At 40.7% G+C, this 20,794-nt stretch overlaps 1 protein-coding gene across 2 annotated transcripts in view; it reads left to right on the top strand.

Annotated features, from left to right (window-relative positions):
• The first annotated feature begins 746 nt into the window (after positions 1–746).
• LOC146365577 (zinc finger MYM-type protein 4-like) overlaps positions 747–20,794 on the top strand; it is a 29,481-nt gene continuing 9,433 nt past the window's right edge. For both annotated transcript variants that reach the window (XM_084914056.1, XM_084914055.1), the window contains exons 1-18: positions 747–1,010; positions 6,964–7,588; positions 10,138–10,190; positions 10,265–10,414; positions 10,903–10,966; positions 11,255–11,451; positions 11,576–11,700; positions 12,639–12,873; positions 12,982–13,197; positions 13,832–13,982; positions 14,162–14,277; positions 14,375–14,728; positions 14,813–14,963; positions 15,307–15,482; positions 15,580–15,751; positions 15,940–16,053; positions 16,367–16,410; positions 17,645–17,777. In XM_084914056.1, coding sequence (XP_084770182.1) covers positions 972–1,010; positions 6,964–7,588; positions 10,138–10,190; positions 10,265–10,414; positions 10,903–10,966; positions 11,255–11,451; positions 11,576–11,700; positions 12,639–12,873; positions 12,982–13,197; positions 13,832–13,982; positions 14,162–14,277; positions 14,375–14,728; positions 14,813–14,963; positions 15,307–15,482; positions 15,580–15,751; positions 15,940–16,053; positions 16,367–16,410; positions 17,645–17,777 — 3,115 coding nt within the window. In that variant the 5' untranslated portion in view covers positions 747–971. The remainder of the gene's footprint in view (positions 1,011–6,963; positions 7,589–10,137; positions 10,191–10,264; positions 10,415–10,902; positions 10,967–11,254; positions 11,452–11,575; positions 11,701–12,638; positions 12,874–12,981; positions 13,198–13,831; positions 13,983–14,161; positions 14,278–14,374; positions 14,729–14,812; positions 14,964–15,306; positions 15,483–15,579; positions 15,752–15,939; positions 16,054–16,366; positions 16,411–17,644; positions 17,778–20,794) is intronic.

Below are 20,794 nucleotides of genomic sequence, written 5' to 3'. Positions count from 1 at the left end.
TGCAGAGGGCAACTTTAAGGAGAGAGCTGTTATAGTAAGGTGTGCACCTCCAGATAAGCCTCGGTGCTCCTTTGGGGACTGACTGTCCAAGTCTGTGGAGAATTATCTGAGTGATTTCACGCCATTCCTCCACAGATATCTCCTTATTTTGGTGTTTTGATGATGGTGGTCGAAAGGGCTTTCTAACAAAATCTCTTATTAATGTAAAACTGGGTTGACAGCTGGAGACTGAAGGCCGTGGCACATCATTCACATCATGTTTATGTAATCCTGGGAGTGATTCTCCATTAATAATAGGTGATCAATCAAAACAGCTCTGCGCTGATTTGCACTGTAAGGATCAGGTTCTTTAATTTGTCACCCACCTGACAGTATACTGACACATGCACATAACTATCCACTGTGTTACCAAACTGGGGGAAAGGAATATGGAGGATGCGTAGGAATGACAAAACAAACGCTTGTCATTAATCTTCAGTAAGAAATGCAGCATTTCATAGTCACTTACAAACAGGGTTTACCGTAATCACCACAAAATAGCAGCAATAAAAAAATTGGCCACGGAGACTGCTTTTTTAAAAAGCAAGTGTTTGATGTGTGAGTTTGAGTATTAAAAACTAAAGTTCAAGACGTGCTTATAAGAAAAGACTGTGCAGCGCTACTTGACATTTATGATGCTTACAGTTTCAGGAGTAAAAAGAAGGGAACGCTTATCTAGTCATTACGGTAATCTTAACCCACATCTCTTCTATGAAAGTACTTTTGTTTCTTCTGTAGTAGTCTTTGGATTCACTTTAAAAGTAGCCTAATATACAAGTTTTTCCCTACGAAGTGAACTCCTCTGCGTCTGTTGTCGGTCCGCTCGTTTCCTCGGTGAACTGCAGCATCCTCTGCATACATACATGACCCATAACCCCGAGAGGAGGTGGGCGGCTGGGTGCGAAGCGCGGTGTCTGCAGCATAATTAAAACATGGCGGACTCGGAGGAATATAGACTTAAACGATTAAAGGTAAGGCATTCACAACCAGGCTGTAGTTATAGCGGCACTCAACTGGACGCTAAACGGATTAGCTGATCCAGCTACACACTGTGTTGTTTAGTTGCTGTGGGCCGGTCGAGATTCGCACATTCAGGCTAGTGTTAGCGGCTAGCTTGCTGCTTTGCTATTCAGTGCTGATGCATGCCGAGAATTTGCAGAGCAGCAAACGAACATGTTGAGAACATTGTGTCCACGAGCCTTTGATGTGCACCTCGGGAGCTTGTTATTAAGCCAGCCGCAGACCAACTTTTGGGTTGCAGCAGTGTCCACGTAGCATCGGCCAGGACTGCTGAGAATAATGAGAAGTGGGGGGTGTATTGAAATGATCTGTGGCTACATTAAAGCCGTTTTTTGCGTGAGGAGTGTAGCCATCACCAACATTATTTTTTGGGGTGTGTCTGAACTCAAAAGTATGAGTGAGTTCAGAATATGGCTGAATTTTAAATGGAGTTTGGTGGGGACCCCCCCCCCCCCCCCCCCCCCCTCTTCTTTCATACAACTAATAATTAGACATGAGGCCTGGAGCCTTTAAAAAGGCACTAAAACGTGAAAGCTAACGTTTAACTCACATTGGTCTTAATGATATTTGTATAATTAAAAGATTAGAAGCAGGAAAATATTATTACATTTATATACAGGTACCAGAGTTATAGCATTGGTACTCTTCGGGGATTTTCTGGTACATTTTTTTGATTGCCACATGACAAAAATTGTAGTTCCTCTAATGGCCACTTGAGGCCGCCTTCGAAAGAGCCATGAACTCCATGTTTTTTTGCATCTGTACATAGTTTGCCCCTCAATAAAGAAAGTGCTACAGAGAGTATTTTTCCACCTGGATACTGGAGTTAAGGGTATAGCCACCCAACAGGTTTAGCTAACCAGAGTTATTGAACTGGTCATTAGCAGGTATGTGATATAAATGCAGCTTATTAACTAAAGCTATGTCTAAACTGGAAGAAGTTTGCAGCAGGAATTTGAATGACATTCATGACTGCAGGAGAAATAACCACTGACTATACGTTGTAGGCACAATCCAAAACTGACTTAAATCAACTTCCCAGCGAGCGATTGAAGTGACAACCAGTGAGTGCAGGATACTCCTGTTTGAAGAGTGACCTGGTTGTTACATTTGATGGATGCCTAATCAATCGAAATCTAGGGGGAGGTCCACAAGCAACCAGGCGTAGGCTTCAAAACTACAAACACAGAGCAAATGGCTTCCAACGTGGATGTAGCCCAAGTTAGCTGACTTAAGTTAGCCCTACAACCTGTAAACTCCACATATACAATTGTGGTCACAAGTTTTCATAGACTCATCATGGGCATAAATTTCATGATATTTTGGGGTTTTTTAAGTATTTCTTTGAACTGTTCTTTTTCCAGCATGTAATGACTGTACAGCACACATCTTTAATGACTTTAAAAACCAAGAATTGGGTGCACAAGCTTAATGTATTTTGGATTTTTTCTAATCCATTCAGGGTCAAATTTATACATATACTCACTTCCATCTTTTAAGTGAGTGGTGCTGAAGGTTCTATAAATGAAGGTTCTTATCTTGACATGGCCAATGTTTGTTAACTTCTCATTAGTATACATGATTGACTACAACTGTGGCAGCTAGGGCTGCCACGATTAGTCGACTAGTCACGATTACGTCGACTACCAAAATCGTCGACGACTAATTTAATAGTCGACGTGTCGTTTGAAGCTTTGTAAGATCCAAAAAGACGCTTGAATAAGTAGTAGGATTTAAGAGTGTAATAACGGACTAAAACAGAAGATGGCAGCACTGCATGTACAAGGATGCCAGCTGCCGTTAAACCCCGAAGAAGAAGAAGAAGTAGTGTCCCAGAATTCATAGCGCAGTAGTGATGTGCGATACCACTGATTTCCTTTCCGATCAGATACCAAGTAAAATTCAGGGTGGTATCGACGATACTGATCCGATAGCGATACTTTGTACAAAAACGTATTTCAGTTATTGTATCTCAAATTATAGCGTCGTAATGATTACAGGACATCAGATTACTTGTTCTTATCGCTTAATAATGCACAGTTATCATATAGAAATAAAAAAAACTGAAGTTGTGCGCTATTTGAACATGTTGCCTGCCTGCAGCACTAAAGGACTCTGTGAGAGACGTCTGTCTCGCCCTAGCAGCACCTGTCCCTGTCCTCCTCTTCAGTTCGCCTCAACATAAGCTCGTCATATTCTGTGATATGATTTACTCTGAAGTGCTTGATGAGGTTAATAGTGTTGCCACAACACTTCACTTTCTTGCCACACGTATTTCAAACTACGTCTCAACCGTTTGTGGAAGTAAAATATGTCTGCACATGACTCCATTTCCGCTCAGCCATTGTTGTGAGTGTGCACACCAAGGGGCTGGACACATTTATACAAACGTTCTTCGCACATGACTATGGCAGGCGGAAGACTAAGTAGTTCCCTCCAATGTAGACAATCCAAATGATATAGTTTATTTGCACTCTGTTCCTGTTAATGATAACCTACAAATTTACCCTGAATTACTAAAATATCGATATTTTAATATGAGTATCGATTCTAGAACATAAATGACTGGTATCAGAGGAATCCATATTTCAGTATTGATCCGCACATCACTATAGCGCAGCCCTGCTCAGTTTCCAACAATGGTGGCAGCTAGTTAGTTTTAATATTACTCTTATTATACTTTCTGGGTCACAAAATAAACGTTTAACATATTTTCAGGCGAGAATGTAGCTGTGTAAACCTCAAATATCTGCTCAGCTTATCAAGACACCACATATTTTCAAAAGCCCCCCGACATTTTCGGAGACGTCTGTTACCTACTAGCTCGATAGCTAGCCGGGGTTCAAGGCTCACTAGAGCCGGTGAGAACACCGGACTCCCGGCAAATCGTTTTCAAACCAACCGCTGTCTTTCGCTACTCAGGTTAAACATGATATATAAGTCACTTAGATAACTTAAAAATGTTATTGTTTGGCTTTTTTCAGTATTTTATTTGTTCCTGAGTAAATCGGTTTGGTTGAGATTAAAGTTATAGTTTTTACACAGCTGAATAAACATTAAGCAGACAACTGATTATCAGAAGTGTGAGATGCTCCAGAATATACACCGGTGCGATGTTCCCTCTAATTTTTCATGTGTCTGAGCGAACACACAAACTCCCTGAGCGGTCCCTTGGACCACTGTGAGCAACAGTAGACGTGTGCACTGTGGTCACGCCAGCATCTAATCCATCCAAGTTACACGGTTTATTAAAATAATCAAATTACAGCATTTACATTTATGTTAGACTACTTTTAATTAAGTGCTTTAACCCACTTACAATGAAAATTTAAAAAAAATCTTGTTCATGACCTGTGTAGTATGTTAACACTATTGGAAGTAAAAAGTAAGTAAAAATAACTTGAGCTCCAATTTTGAAAACACAACTTTGTTTTGTTTTTTTTGTTTTTTTATAAAGCTCTGACTTGTATTATGAGTCTGTGGTCTGGGAGAGAGTCCTGTAACTCTGTCTGCAAAATACAGTATATAATGACCAATGTTGGGCAATTAATTATATAGTTACTTCTACATTACATAAACAGTGGATGAAGGAGGAGAACTAGTCTTCAACTTCACCTCAACTCGACAGCTCAAACTCCAACAGGACAACAATCCTAAACATATCAAAACTGGTTTTAGAATTGATAAAACAGGCGAATATTAAACTTCGGAATGGCCTTCCCAAAGCCCTGAGCTCAATCCTATTGGAAATTTGTGGACTGCACTTAAAAAGCAGAGTGTGTGCCAGCAAATCAGCACATTTAAATTAACTCTACCAATTCTGCTAAGAAGAGAGGTCAGATAAAAAAAGCTTGTGGATGACTACCTAAAGCATCTACTAGAACTGCAGCTTGCCAAGAGACGTTTAAACACATTCCAGTGGATGTGTATCTAAGAAAAAAAAATCAAAAATTCATTCAAACCTGTGCATTCTGTGTTCTTGTTCATTCAAGTCATTAAAGATGCATGCTGTACAATTTATTCAGCCCTGTCAAAAATAAGAAATCATTAATATCCTCCAAATTACCATGATAGTCACACCCATGATGAGTGGATGTAAACTCCCCTACTGTAGTTAAATGTTTTTTCAAAAAGCTGCTGTTAAGGCTTATTTTTAGAATATTTAAGACTGCTTTTAAATAATACTTTTAAAGTAAGGTTAAGACATTTCCTCCTCTTTTAGGAACAAAAGAAACATGATCTCAGTTTGGAAAAAGTATTTGAGTTTTGTTTGTGTGGTCCATCATCAGTGTGATCATCTTCACCCGTGGTTGTTCTGCAAGAGCCAGGTATTTATACTCTGTGCTAATTGGCCTTGTTCATCCATTATAAACTACCATGAAACTGGTCAGCAACTCCCATTTAACAAAAAGAAAATTATGGTAAAGATGAGTGAGGTGTGCGCAGAGAAACGAATAAGCATTTTTTATTTGCACACACTGGGACACTCTGTTCGTCAGATTAGCAAACAAATCAATGTCCCGTCCTCCACAATTCAATATATTATCAGAAAGTTCAAAAATGATGGCCTCATTATTGAGAACAGAAGACGCTCGGGCAGACCCAGAAAGACCAGGACAAGGTCCATAACTGTGAGTAACATCAAGAAAACCCTCAGAGTCACATCTCCGCTTACAGAGAGAGAGTGATGAGAAGGTTGCATTTTTAAGAGTGATTAGATAAAACGTCTCTGCCAGTGTAGGGGAGCCATTTCAGTTCCTGTTATTTTATTTACAGAAATGTGTCACAATTCAGCCTGGAGCCCAGCAGAGGGTGTGCTCAACATAATCCTCATTCCAGAATATAATGATTTACTCTTGATTCTAGTTAAAAAGTTGAAATGTAAATTTTTACGAAAAATAGTTTTGATAATATGTAATTGAAATAAAACGGCACGTGTCCTTAAGCTCTTCTTGCAGGGAAGGCTGTTTTGTTTTTTTCCCCACAAACCCATAACACTCGGTTAAAAATGGGACATGCTGCCTTGACGATGTGTGTTTCCATACAATAGGTAGATCTTTGAGGCATAGTCAAACTACAACAGAAGCTCCTGTGTGTGCGCACAGAGGCCACTAGTTGTGGTGAATGTAAGATACTGCTGTCAAGAGGTTGCTGTCAGTGGGTGCTGTAAAGTGTCTTATGGTCTTTACCAACAAAACCAGCGAAGTCTGAAAATCAAGCTTTACATTTCATCCCAGTTACAAGGTAAAATTATCAGATTTGGGCTACAGCTCCACGGGTCTGATAACTTTTGATTTCATGGCCAGGTTTTCTGAGGGTCCCACTGGGTGTCCATATGCTTTTTGGGTCTTAATTTTGACCTATGTGTCTATGTTATCATCTTAGGCAGGTTTTCGTTGATTTTTTTGTATTTTTCTTTAAAATGATTGTTATTTGCTTGGATGTTTTATTGTCTATTGTATAGAAATTTATACTTTTTTTAAAGTCATAATCAAGAGTTTATTTTCTTACCATGGGAGTCTCTGGGGACTGACTCCCTGCTAGATGTTTTTAGATTAATGAATTATAAAAACATCTTTGTGCTTTATTCAAGATTGGCAGAAATAACAGAAAAATGCATTAACTCGAGTAAGACACCAGCAGCCAGTCATGCTACGTGTTTGGTTATCTCTGGAATATGTGTTTTTAGTCAGAAAACTGGTGTATGTTAAACTAAAATGGCACTTGATGCCTTAATTATATCTTTGATTGTGTGTATCAAGTTTCTTAACTAATTATCCAATTTGGGGTTGTATCCAGGATGTATTTTATGTTTCCACTGAACATATTTGGCCCTTATCTGTCAAAAGTTGTGTTGTATATGGATGTGAAATGAGAAATAATAATGATCTCTCTCCTCTGCAGCATGAGGAGCACATGTCCAGGGTGTTTGACGAGGTGATGGGGTTGGGAGACTTCGCCGACTCCTCCAGGGGCTCCAATGCATCTTCCAAGAGTGGTGGACAGGATGAGATGAAGGGAGTGGATCAAACCTCAGGACAAGAGGAACAACAACCAATGGAGGAGGAGGAGGAGGAAGAGGAGGAGGATAGTAACAGCAGCAGGAAAGAAGAAAAGATAGACAAAGGGGCGGGCGAGTCATCACCTCCTCGCATTGCCTCGCCCACCTCTGACCCACAGGATTCTTTTAAAATGGGGACCAGCGAAGGGGGAGGTGGACGAGGAGGAAGCGGGGCAGCGGCTTTTGATGACGCGCTGGATGGCCTTCCTTCATTTGGGCAGGAGGAAGATGATGAAGACTGGCACTTTGCCCTGCCCATGGGCACCCTGGAGGATGTAGACGTGGATAAGGCCGGCAGGAAAAGTAGGCAGCAGGAGAACAGCGAAGCTCCGAGCAATACCTTTGGTTCTGAGCCAAAAGTAAGGGAGGCTGAGGAGGAGGAGGATGAAGAGGAGGAGGAGCAAGAAGAGAGGGCAGGGAGCACCGGTTCCGCCAACACCTTCCACTCGTCACAAGACAACAGCAGAGGTAACGCTGCTTATTTTTGAAGGACACGATAATTAGTGACTCATCTGTTTGCTTATTTTTTTTTAAATTTCTACTCCACTGTTTTTATACAGTTAGTCACAGAGCGTACCATTCAGCTCATAAAACAGTCTTTGAGTCAAGGGTGGAGCTTAATAAAAGTAAAAACCCTCATGAAGTCACAATGGTGTCAGTTTAATTCCGCTTTATCTGTGGGACGCCAAATAAAAACAATTGTCGCCTCAAGGCACTTTATAGTGTGAGGTACAATAACAATATGTTATTACTGCATATGCAGGTCAGTTTAGATGTCTTTCATCTGTGAAGCAATTATAAGCAGATGATTAGAAGAAAAAGTAAGAAAAGCAAACAAATATTCAGTCATTTAAAATACCATATAAATAGTATGCTTAGTAAAAATGCAAGCAAAATAGTAACATTAAAGTGAGGCTGTGGTAATTGCATTAAAAATTTAAAAAGGCAGTCCTAAATAAATACTTTTTAAAGAATATAAATATTAGTCGAAGCAAAGGACATAAATAAAAATACAGTGATGTGTAGGCTCATGTCATGTCACACACATTTCTAATAACAAGGGGAGGGAAAAGCTCACAATCTGGCAGCACTGTCTGATTACGTCACAAAACTTGACAATTAAACAAGAATGAATGGCAGCATTTGAAATTTAATAGATTGACTATTTGAAATCAAAACATTTTACTTGCAGACTGACGGTTTTAACAGCACATGGATGGGGCTTCTCAAGTGTAGAAGCAGCCAACTTTCATAACCTTCACTAACTTCAAGTGATTTTGGGACTTTTGAGGCCGAGAAGTGGCGAAAGCAACAGAGGTTACCTGTTACCAGCACAGAAAAGTCTGTTAAGCCTGCAGGTCTGCAGCTAACAGGAGTGAAACACCAGCTATTTCTTTAAAGAGGACAGAATGAAGAGAAGCCTTATAAGTGCAGGACGTTCTCCTTGAAGCCTACTTCTTTTTGTCCAAGAGACAAATAATTTGAATCCCGGCGAGCTGCTCTGCAGATGTACCTCAGAAATGTGAAGACAGGAATGAGGTTAGCTCAGACTCACTTTATTTTCTAATTCTACTAAATGATTTAGAATTTGGGAAATGTCTGTGCAGTGAGGTAAAGGACTAAAATAAATATTTTTACCATCTGCTTGGATCATCATTTAAGATCCACTGAGCCATTAGAAGTTGTAACCTGCACATGTCCTGAAAGAAAAGTGAAAATGGTTTCAAAAGGTGTCACAGATTTTTTTAAAAACCCTGTGAAGTACACACAGTGCAAATACGTACATATGAAAAATATGAACACTGAATTCCTTCTTCCAATCAAACCCACTCCGTTGCAACAGATGGCTGCCCCTCCCTGAGCTTGGTTCTGCCAGACTTTTCTTCCTGTTAAAAAGAGTTGTCTGATTGTTGGGCTTCTCTTTGTGTTATTGTGTCTTTACCTTACAATATAAAGCGCCCGAGGAGCTGACTTGTTGTGTCTCGTTGTGATCGTGGCTCAAGAGTTGGGAGTTCGCCTTGTAATCGGAAGGTTGCCAGTTAGAGCCCCGGCTTGGACAGTCTCGGTCGTTGTGTCCTTGGGCGAGACACTTCACCCCTTGCCTACTGGTGGGGGTCGGAGGGCCCGGTGGCGCCAGTGTCCGGCAGCCTTGCCTCTGTCAGTGCGCCCCAGGGTGGCTGTGGCTACAATGTAGCTTGCCATCACCAGTGTGTGAATGTGTGTGTGAATGGGTGGATGACTGGATGTGTAAAGCGCTTCGGGGTCCTTAGGGACTAGTAAAAAGCGCTATACAAATACAGGCCATTTACCATAATTCAGTTGAATTAAATGTAACTTATAGACAGTAAAAAACTGCTAAAACATTAATTTAACAAGTGCATGCCCATGCTACAATTAGAATAAGTTGCAGTCAGTTCCTGTGTGTGACCAACAGCATATCGATTTAATGTAATATCAATATTAATACCACATGAATCAGAATTTGTTATTTTTGTGAAGTTCCAGGGGTTTAATGAAAATCTTAGCATGCATTTTATTGTTCAATTTGTTGTTGTTTTTTTCCTTTTTGTTTTTTTTTTTTTTTTTTTTTCTCAGAAAATCTTAGAATTTAGCGTCTGTTGGTATCGGGTAATGCACTGACGGAAGCTCTCAGTGGAAGTACTGCTGGTCAACAAGCCATTCTGAAAGAAGACAAGTTAAACAAGAACCTGTCATGAATCCAGATTTGAAGTTTTTAGCTCAAATCATCAGACAGGTACAGCAGAGCGTCTACAGCCATCTGTGAAACACAGTGGAGGCTCCGTCATGGTCTGAGGCTGCTTGTCAGACAGTGGTGTTGGGACTGATTACAAAAGCAGAAAGGGATGTAATACCATCTGGAAAGGATCTTGATTGTCATCTATTTCCTCTGCAGATCATATTTGTTCCAACTTATTTAAAGTGTTTACTAAAAAAAATAACGAAAACAATAATACATGTCGTTTTTTGTTTTGCTTTTTTCCCCTATCCATGTTTAGATGCAGGCGTCCTGAACCAAACAGAGGAGACGGAAGACAGTCAGCAGGGAGAGGTGAGGGTTGGAAAACACTGTCAGTTAACTGCCTTTTCAGCTTGGGTAGTTATGGACGCTTTCTATTATTTCAGACGTCAGAGGCAGCTCCGGTGGAGGACAGCAATCCCCCGATTTCTCCAAGTGTGAATATAAAAGAGGAGCCTATTGATGAAGGCTACGATGCTGCGTTATTGCCTCAGAGCTCCATCAGACAGATCAAAGAGGAGCTCGAACACCAGGAGGTTGGTATAGAGAGAAGTTAAAGATTACCTCACTGTATTTGGATTGAAGCTGCTAACAGACTAAATTGTTTCATAACAATGCATAGACTTATTATTTCGGTAGTCAAGTTTAGAAATATCCCACCCAGTCCCCTCAGAATCAGCCGATTGCTTTTGCACAATAACATGTCAAATTTTATTTTCACACTATGTTAATATTTTCACAGTTGCAGGCCTTTGAAGTGCAGTGACGTGGGTTCAAAATTGTGTGCTTTTAAATTTAAGTCATGTTTTTCAGCATACGAGCAATATGCCATCCTCTTATATAGTCACAGCATGAAGATCAAATTTTACCTGCCTTCATTAAATATACTGAAGTTATTGTACCAAAAATGGCTGATTCTGAGGGTCTTTTTAAATAAATGATCTTTTGACCTTTTTGATGTGATTTATAGCAGTGTGAAAGACAGACAGAAATACGCAGATTTCTTATTGTTTTATTGTTGCAGGAGGAGCTGAGGATCAGCTCCGTCTTCTCCGTAGGTGGAGGCAACACCTTCACCTCTCCTACCAGTGAGTGCATTTGTTTTAACATTAGTGGTGATGTCTTATACACTATGTTGTAGTTTATTTGATTTTAACTGTAATAACAAGAATTCAAATTGTGTTATTATTATTATTAGTCCTGGTAATAATGCACCATAGAGTTTCAGTGAACCAAAGAAGATCTTGGTCTGAAAATTGGCCTGAAATTGGACCTAATGATAAACCACGGATTAGTGGCAGAAAGGAAAAATCTGCGAATTATCTAAGGGTTAATAAATCTGCCTGATAGCTTTGTTAACCTCTTGTCCACCTCAGTGCCAGCAGCAGTTCCAGCCCCGACTCCGACTGCCATTTTTATCCCTGGTAGAGGAGCTGTCATACAAGCCATGGCTTCCCTCCCCGTCAGACCTCCAGTTCCAGTCCCAACTTCAATACCAGCTCTGACACCAATACCGCCGCGCCCACCACAACCCCCAGTTCCTGGTAGCGTTCGCTGCAGCGGTTGCTCTAAGGTATTAATGCAAAATGCACATTGTTAAAACTACAATTTGAAAAGCTTCACGTAACTTTGTATTTAGCTTATTAATGCTGTTATTTGCTGAGAATTTGTACAATGATGTGACTTTACATTTTCAGGTTCTGCTGAAAGGTCAAACGGCTTTCCAGAGAAAAGGATCGACGCAGCTCTTCTGCTCCACCGTATGTCTGACAGGCCATCTTCCTCTGCCCACTAAAAACCGATGCTGTTTCCAGTGCAACAGGTACACACTTGTTTCCACTGGGCATCGATATGAACTCACTGCCTTGTGGTGCTATGAAAATCGTATACGGATGGTCACTTGAGAGTCTAACGAAATGCTACTTTATTTTACATAATCTACTTTTACATTTTTTAAATGTCGCTGAAATGTGAGACCCTTTAGTGCATAGCATAACTTTCTCCCTTTGCCTCTATTTTCACATTGCTTTGGAGCAGCTGGTTTTCTTAAACAACCAACATAAATGTAAACAACTGTTTAAAAAAATGCCAAATTTGTCACCTAACAGTCAAATTTGTAGTAAGCAGATTTAAACTAGGTGCTTACTTGAGCTTTTTTTTCCAGTCAGATTTTTGAAAACAGAGCTGCAGCTGCACCTCCCGATATTCTCCAAAGCCCTGATGGAGGATTGTACACTACACTATTGTATGCTACACAGCCACTTTTATTTTACAATTTCAGTTGTTGCTCCGTCCAGTCTCATTGGTCTTTGTGGGTCTGCTACTCCAGTTTCATTTGATGTCATTCAGCTATCGGACAAACTTAAAACTCAATCTATGATTTTAGGTGGCAGTGATAGACCTTGTTCTGATTTGGACAGCAAGCCTGCAAAAAAGGGCTTCCTGTGCTACCTGTGAATCAAAAGATTTGATTTATTCCATTTAAACCAGCACAGGGATCCACATGTCAGAATTTTGAATCCTCATTTTTCTGCAGTGTTATAAGCAGTAGTTTTTGAGGGTTACATATGAATGCTGTTATATTTTATGCAATTTGTTTGTATATTTTGTATGCTTTGTCCAGCTCATGTCCATGCAAGCAGCTTAAACTTCCTGTTAGCAATCCACAATGGCAGGACTACTCAGGCCCTATGACAGTGTACACGCATGGGTGATATTTTGAGTCTGTGTTGTTTTTAGTTCTTGTTTTACTCTTTGCAGGGAGATTGTTCAGCCCAGGGACATGATCACGATCCCAGCAGACGACCGCACCTTCATGCACTTTTGCGGCCAGTTCTGTTTGTCCGTCTTTAGACACAAGAAGAAACAGACTGACAAGGTTCCTGACAAATGGGCTGATAAACAAGTGGAGAGAAAGCCAGAGAAGCCGCCAGAGAAACCGGCAGAGCGCCAGACTGACAGACCCTTCTGTAGTGTCTGTAAAGTCTCCAACAAGGTAAAAGACTTCATGTGTGTAACATGAAGATCCAATTTTAGGTCAGCGTGTCTTCATTTTGGTTGTATTTATTGCTTCTCCACGTTTTGATTGTGATCATCTCTACAGCCAATTGAGCACGAGGTCACCCATCAAGGCCGCCTACACAGACTCTGCAGCGACGCTTGCTTTGTAACCTGGCGCAAGATACGTCAGTTAGCTATGAACTGCTGCGAAGGCTGCGGTCTTTACTGTAACACCAAATCGGGTTCCTGTCAGACGCTCACGATCGAGAAGTCTCAGCTCAACTTCTGTGGTCCCACCTGCATTAGCACCTACAAACAGGTATAAATATCCTTGTATCAGTTAAGATGAGATAAAATAAGATAACCTTTATTAGTCCCACACGTGGGAAATTACAGCAGAAAGTGGACAGTGCAATGTCAAATAGAAAAATTAGAAAAAAAACACTGGAATAAGATCAGAATAACATACAGTTCTATACATTTTAACTTTTTAGAAACATGTTGTTTATTTATAACAAAACCTGTTTTTGTTTTTTGCCACCTTATTGCTCAGGGGCAGCTGTGCTCCCTCATATGTGTCCAAATTATCAGAACCTGCTGAATTTTGAAGATATATGCTTTATGAATGCTAGACTTGAATTGATGTTTTGGCGTACTTGGGTGGTTCAGTGGTTTGCCCTGTCGTATCATATAAACGGGGATCTATCCTGGGCAGTGTGAAGTTTTTTCGGGAGTTACAATAATCGATCCAACTTCTTAGTTTTTAAAAAAAAAAAAGTGTTTTTCATAACAAAATGTTTTATAGTCAGTCTCTTTGAGCAAAATGGGAGCAGCACAGACTCGCCTCGCAAGCACAGCTGCTGCTTCTGTGTGCAAATATGCATGCATCTGTTCTCATTATTCATTATGTCAGAAAAATCATGCTCGGCACCCTCGTGTCGTTTCCTCCACAGACCTGTAGAAAGACAACAGAGTGCGCGTACTGTCACAAGACAGTGGTCGTGTCCACAACCATCATGGAACGAGACCAGAAGGGAAAAGTTCAGCTTTACTGTTCTGTGGTCTGCGTGGAACAGAGTCGACCACCTCAGCATAATCTCACTGGTATGACACACACGCGTCCACATGTGTCAGGGTCATGTCACAAGCACAGGGTTTACAGCAGTATATTTATTACAAATTAAGATACCATGCAGAATAGAAAATAATTAGTTAGCCTCCCGGCTCCATTGGAGGAAAAATCTCAAGTTTTTGTTTTTAATGACTGTTTTATTTTTTTGCAGGTACTCCATTCCCATGTTCCCTGTGTAAAGTGACCGCCGTTCCTCAGTATCACCTTGCCATGGTGGATGGCACCATACGTAACTTCTGCTCCTATACCTGTGTGACTATCTTCAGGGTAAAGCAACAGTGGCATTAATAAATTTAAAGATGGCACACATTGATGGTCTAAGCCGTCTTGTAATTTTTTTTTCTTTTCCCTTAATGTCTCATAGAAATCTGGCCACATATCCCAGCCAGACCTGACCAATGGAGCCTCTTCTCTCAGGGACCCCTCCGTCAGAGATGCCCCCAAACCGGGGCCTTCTGCCGGAGCCAGCTCAGTCCCTCCCGTCCCTCAGGATTACCCATCCTCAGTTCCCTATCCAGGCAATCATCCCAGTCATACCTCAGTGCCCCCACTAGTGCCTCCCCATCCGGCCATCTCCTCCTCCCCTTCTGTGCCAGGAGAAACGCAGGCCGGTCAGCCACTGAAACTGGCAGAGGGCCGGCTAGGTGACACCTCCAAACTGACCTGTCATCAGTGCAGTAAACAGTTCAACACCAAGCCGCTATTATTCAGCCACCAGGTAAGTAAACTCACTCATATCCTTCTGCATGACCAGTGCCGCACCATAAAAAAGGAATATACTAGTTGTTGTTTTTGCCTGCAGGGTCGAATTTCTGTGTTCTGCAGTAAGATGTGCTGTGAGCAGTATAAAACCCAGAAAAATATCCTTGCTGTGTGCGAGTGGTGTAAGCAGGATAAGGTGATCTTTGACACCATCGCCTACAACCAGCAGGACCTGGTCTTCTGCAGTGAAAGTGAGTAATGCTCAAAGATGGCCTTCATCCTGTTCTACACTATTGATGCTAGTCAAGTTTCGTCATGTTGGTTACTAAACATAATTCAGCCATGTGCCGCTCTATTGCTGTGATCCTTTGCAAATCCTTCTCATCAGAGGTCATCTCGGTTATTATTTTTGACCCTCAAACTCTAACTCACAATCTACTTGGACTTTTTTTGTAATTTTGAAAGTACAAGATAATTCTTATCTCTTAGGAACTATCTGAATTTTCTCTCTAGCTTTTCTCTCTGTTTTAATTTCCAGATTTAATTGTGTTTGCAGTAGTGCTGAGGTAATACCCCTCCTGCTGTGTTTTCCAGACTGTAAGCTGCTCTTCAAGCATGACCTGACTTCTCGTAGCAAGGAGCATGTCTGGCGTCCCTGCACCTACTGCTCTGGCATTGCACAGAAGATGCTGCACAGTCACTACGGAGGCAAGCTGGAGGAGTTCTGCAGACCCCACTGCATGTCCCAGTACACTGTACTCTACTACGGGGTGAGAATACGGCTGGCCCACTGCACTATACACCGAACCACACGATGCCTCTTGCAGCGTGTTGAATGTTGTCGTGTCTTCCTATGTCTTGGTGCAGATGGGTCGGTGTGACAGTTGCAGGAAGCAGGGCTACATGACGGAGAAGCTGCAGTGTTTGGGTTCGGTGCGTAACTTCTGCAACCTGCCCTGCCTACAGCAGTACTGCCACCTTCACTTTGAGACGAGCCAACACAGCAGCAGTAACGGGACGGCGCCACAGACACCATATGGTAAACAATGTTCAAAACTGTAAAGCTGCACATGAACACGCGCAGTAATTATTTCAAATCTGCAAAAACTTAGAAAGCTACAGAGCTGCTTCTCAAATGGTGTTTAAATCAAAACAAACCAAGTAAGGTCTGCGTGGTAAACACTGAAGCATCTGGGTGAAGGGATTGCATTCACTCTCTACTTCCAGCTCCAACCCAACCCCACCACTCCTCAAAGATGAATCCAGTCATAGCTGACGTCGTTTCATTGGCCAACGGCTCCGCCACACAGCCCAGCGTGTCAGCAGATACCACTCTGACTGGTTAGTACATGCACACGTCCATAAAACCAGTGTCCTAATATTCTAATATTTGTTGTGTATGTAGTGTCTTTAGATTTGGTTTTTAAACATTTTATCCTTTCTAGAGTGAGTATTTGCAATAAGTGAGAAGCTCTCTTATGTAAATGTTTTCTCTGTAATGAGCACAGTACAGATATTTTAAAAAGATAGCTACCGCTAAAGCAACTGATAATATTTAAAGTCATTTAGGTTTGTGTTTGTGATGTCAGCTCTCATATTATTAATTATAACCATATTATTGGGGTTTTGTGGTTTGTCTGTTTGTTTGTTTTAGGAGCTCTACCGACCTCCAGTGTAGACGGCAAGAATCTCGACCACGTATGTAGTGTTTCTGTGTGTATTTGTTCTCTCAGGTTAGATGATTTTGCCTGACATTATTAGAGAGGATCGATTGTCATCTGTTACCAGGCAAACTCCAACGCAGCAGGTTGCTAAATACACACAGGCCTCTATTCTGTTTCTAGATTATATGTGGTGTATATGCATTGTAAGCATGTTCTTTTCATAGCTCTAAGCCACTTTACTCAATAGATCGGCCGGACATCACGCCGCCCGAAGCTTCTGACCATCAATTAACTGACCGAGCGTCAACTCTTTAATAAGCACAAAAATGCAATGTGTATAATGCATAAAATGATTACAGTTGCACCTGCAATGAAAGATTATGTGATTATACTAACACCTGAAATACAGACTTTAATGTAACTTCAACAGCTTCAATAAATGCTTTGATGAAATGACAATTAATGCAATAGTAATGATAATGGTTATGAATAGTAACAGTAAAATAATTTCCTAATCTCCACAGTATATTACTGGGTCCATTTTCATTTATTTTCTTTACTCTGTGGCATTCTGTACTCAAGTGTCAACTTCCCGAGCACGTTGCAAAGATCGCAATTAACCTCAGCAGACTCTGTATAAAAAATGGCTGTAGCCACGGCGACATCACCTGTCACTTGCATTTTTCATTGACCTCAGAGATCTAAAAGACAATAAAAAATTAAAATTAAAAAAAAACTGTTTTGTTGAAACTACCTGAAGATTTTCTCCAAATGGTGCATCTTAGATACTTCACCCAAAATTTGTAATCATATTTCAAGCATGCTGTGTAAAGAGAGTCCACAGAGATCAAACAATATGTATTCACACTGTACAACTAAGTGTCAGTATGCAGTCCGAGTGACTCCAGTATCCATTCCTATTCTTAATGATGCAGTGAGTGAAGAGGGGGGAGAGAGTGGGGAAGACACGCGGAGGGTCATCTGCTCAACCTGTGAGCTAAACTGGTGCCCCAGTATCCATTGTTATTCTTAATAGAGCTGTAGTTCAGAAAGGCTGAAACTTGATCTTTGGACTTGCAGAGAGCAGTTTCACATTAAGGTGGCCTCAAGATTTACATCTCTGATGTCAAACAGCACAGACTGCTAAAAAAATGGCACCCTTTTTGACACTCAAATGATTCCTGTTGGAGAAACTGTCCACTGTAACAAATTTATGGTTGAGTCAGATCCGCCTCGTTTATTGTTACTGTTTGATACTTAATATGCAGGCCAGTACCCAGACCGATGCCATGCGTGTGCCTTCATCCCGTCGGCGTCAGATGAAGAACAAGTCCGTTCTCTGCAGGCCCTTCACCATGGACCAAGAGAGCATGTGCCAGCTGCCTTCCACTGAATCAGGAGGTAATTGCAGGAATCACCTCAACATGTTTTGCCTGTTGATTAGTGAGATTTGGGAGCTGAGTTGCACCACTTTCAGTAACTTCCTGACAGTAAAACTCAGTACAGCACAGCAACAAACACCTGGTGAATACACAGTGCACTAACAGACATGTACCGGTAATGCACCTTTAAAATAAATTATAATTTCTGAAAGTTTTTAAATGGACATATGTTGATTTTTACACAAACCTACTACATTGTCTTTGTTTATTGGGGGTGTTTTACAAGTCACAGCTTTGCATGTTTGTCTCAACAGCAATGATTAGATAATTTAAAAGATGTTTTTCCATATATTTAAATATTTATGAACCCCAGTGTCCTTACTTCTTACTGGAAAACTGTTCCATTAGCATTACCAGTGTTAAATTTATCAGCATTATTCCTCCTGTCAGCCAACAACAGACAGAGAATCAATATTTTATGTATTAAACGTCTGCCTCACATAAAACGAATATTTTATATAAGTCAACATCAGGGTCTCAGCTTAATTTTCTCAACTTTGTAAGATGAAATGTTAACAAAAAAGAGAAACCAGTATGACTCAATAAAATTGTTTTTCCTAGTGAAACTTAAAAAACGGAATCAAGATAAATAATATAAAAGTTATTCACAATATTAAAAATAATCATGTTCTTGTAATGCTGTTACTGTGAGTGCACCAGGGTTTTTTCTAATTAGTTTTTACTCTTATGTTTTTGACTTTGTGCTTTCAGTTTTATTTCATTTCAGCAAGTTTTCCATAGTGGATCCGTACAGTGGCTTTGAGGCGTCAAATACACTGCAAATTAAGAAAACACCAGCAAATGGCGCAAAAAGCACATAAAACACAATGGAAATAGAAAAACCCAATGTGAATTTTTTTTCTGTGTTTTGTGTTGTTTTGCAACATTTTTCTGTTTGCTGGTGTTTTCTTAAGTTCCTGTTCGACCTCTCAGGGCCACTGTAGGTTTGCTGATTTTCTTATAGATTTTATTGTTGTAAATATTTAGTTTGGGTTTAGTTTTTATTGGTTTCAGTTTCAGTCCTTCAGTGTATGAGAGGCAGCACAGACATTATAATAAAAACACTGAATCTTTGAAAGTGTTGTAGACATTGAGACAAGTCTCAACAAACACTTTCCTTGAAGCATCATCAGACAGACTAAAACTATTACCGTTTCCTCTTTGTTTTTTTTATTTAGATTTATTTAGATTTATATAAAGTTTAGCTCAGTGGGCTAATATTCTGATAGACTTGCTACCATTTGTGCCATCGTTCACTAAGAGTTGGCATTTTATGTGTATCAGTCACTGCTCCATCTAAACACCATGCACCTAAAATAAAAATGAATCCTATGCTCAGCAGCAGCGTTCCCGCAGTCCACAGCTGGTGTTTCTTTTTTTGATTTCTTTTTTTGTTCTTCAATCTTTGCTCACAATTAGCTGTTTTTAACAATTGCACCAGCTCCGCTAGATAGCTCCTCGCAGTCTGACCAACCGTCAGCTCAAGCTTCCACGCCACCGCAACCGTGCCCAAAATGTCAGGAAGAAACGCAACCGTGTGATGGCTTGCCAGCGCGTCTAACCGGGCGCCATTTCCTGGGCAAGAGAGAGACTTATTCAGACTGCAAGGTTTGCAGACAGCACAAGAGGAAGAGGGTGGAGGAAGAAGAGGGAGCGGAGAAGAAGCAGAAGAGGGCAGAGGATGAGGAGACGGAGAAAAAAGAAGAGGAGGAGGAGGAGGAGCACCTTGAAAAGACAGATTGTGAGAGCAGGAGCGAGCCGTCGGGCAGGCAGACGTCGTATTACTGTAAGACGTGTTCAGGAGAGCCCAGCCTCTGCCCCGTGCCCTGTTTCGAGCTCTATCACACCCGACTGATCTACAAAGTGATTCCCGAACTGGAAACTGAAGGTGAGTTTTCCGAGCACACACAAATTCCCTTCTGCTTTATAACATGTAAAGAATAAAGCTTGTGCATTCAGCATGTCTGAATGTTTGTGAGTCTTACAACAACTACAGCCCTTTTTTGTTTGTTTGTTTGTTTTTTAAACCTGTTAATGTTGTGCTTGCGTGATTTGTTGAAATGAATTTGCATTTTCCAGCTGACTTCTTGAGAGGGTCGAGTGTGTCACCCGAGTTTTTCTCTCCACAGCCTCCTGATCTGCCAACGTGAGACGCTCTCCTCCTCTTCCTCCGCCTCCTCCCCTTCCCCCCCCGAGCTCGGACACAGATTGAAAACTACAGGGTTTAACCGATGTTTCCACACTACTTCATATATATATTGTTTTGTTGTTTATGATTACCTCCAGAGCCTTAACAAACAAAGGCAAAAAAACCTCATTTCATTTCAGTACTTTTGTGAATTCATACTTGTAATCTGGCACTACAAAGAAATGATGCACTTAAAGGGGCTTTCTGTGTATTTTTATATGAAGTAAAGACAGCAATATTTATGACCTAATCACATGGCTGAGTATTTTCTTTCCGCTATGAGTATTTAGTTTGTATGGTGGGTATTTGCAAGAGATCCACAAAAGACAAGTCACTGACCTTACTCATTTTAAAAAAAGAAAAGAAAGAAAGAAGAAGAAGAATTGTGTCAAATAATTAAAACCTGTTATTAAATTAAATTTAGATTTCATTTTTTCTTTCATTATTATTCATGATGGCCCCTCATCCATACTACTATTCCTCCATTTCCTGTGATGTGAGATTTTTTTTCTTCTTTATAAGCTGAAAGGTCTTTTTTTTTAATAAGCTTCTCATGAAGATGATACCCCATTTGGAGGCATGTGGTTTTATTGTGTAGGATGGTGACTGCATTAAAGAGGACCTATTACCCTTTTCCATATATACTGTAACAACTGTGGATGCTCACAATTAAAACAGCCCGTGACTTCAGTTTATTTGCAAGTAAAACATCCGGCTTCAGACTGCTCTTAAGAAACATTAAGTTTCAGGCTTTTTTTTTTTTTTTTGTAACTCTCAGCTCTGTATGA

This window comes from Perissodus microlepis, chromosome 19 (assembly GCF_051167445.1).
Source record: "Perissodus microlepis isolate ML-2025 ecotype Zambia chromosome 19, ASM5116744v1, whole genome shotgun sequence".
Taxonomy (NCBI): Eukaryota; Metazoa; Chordata; class Actinopteri; order Cichliformes; family Cichlidae; genus Perissodus; species Perissodus microlepis.
Note: the sequence above shows the minus strand (reverse complement) of the source record. Positions and strands in the feature narration are given on the sequence as shown.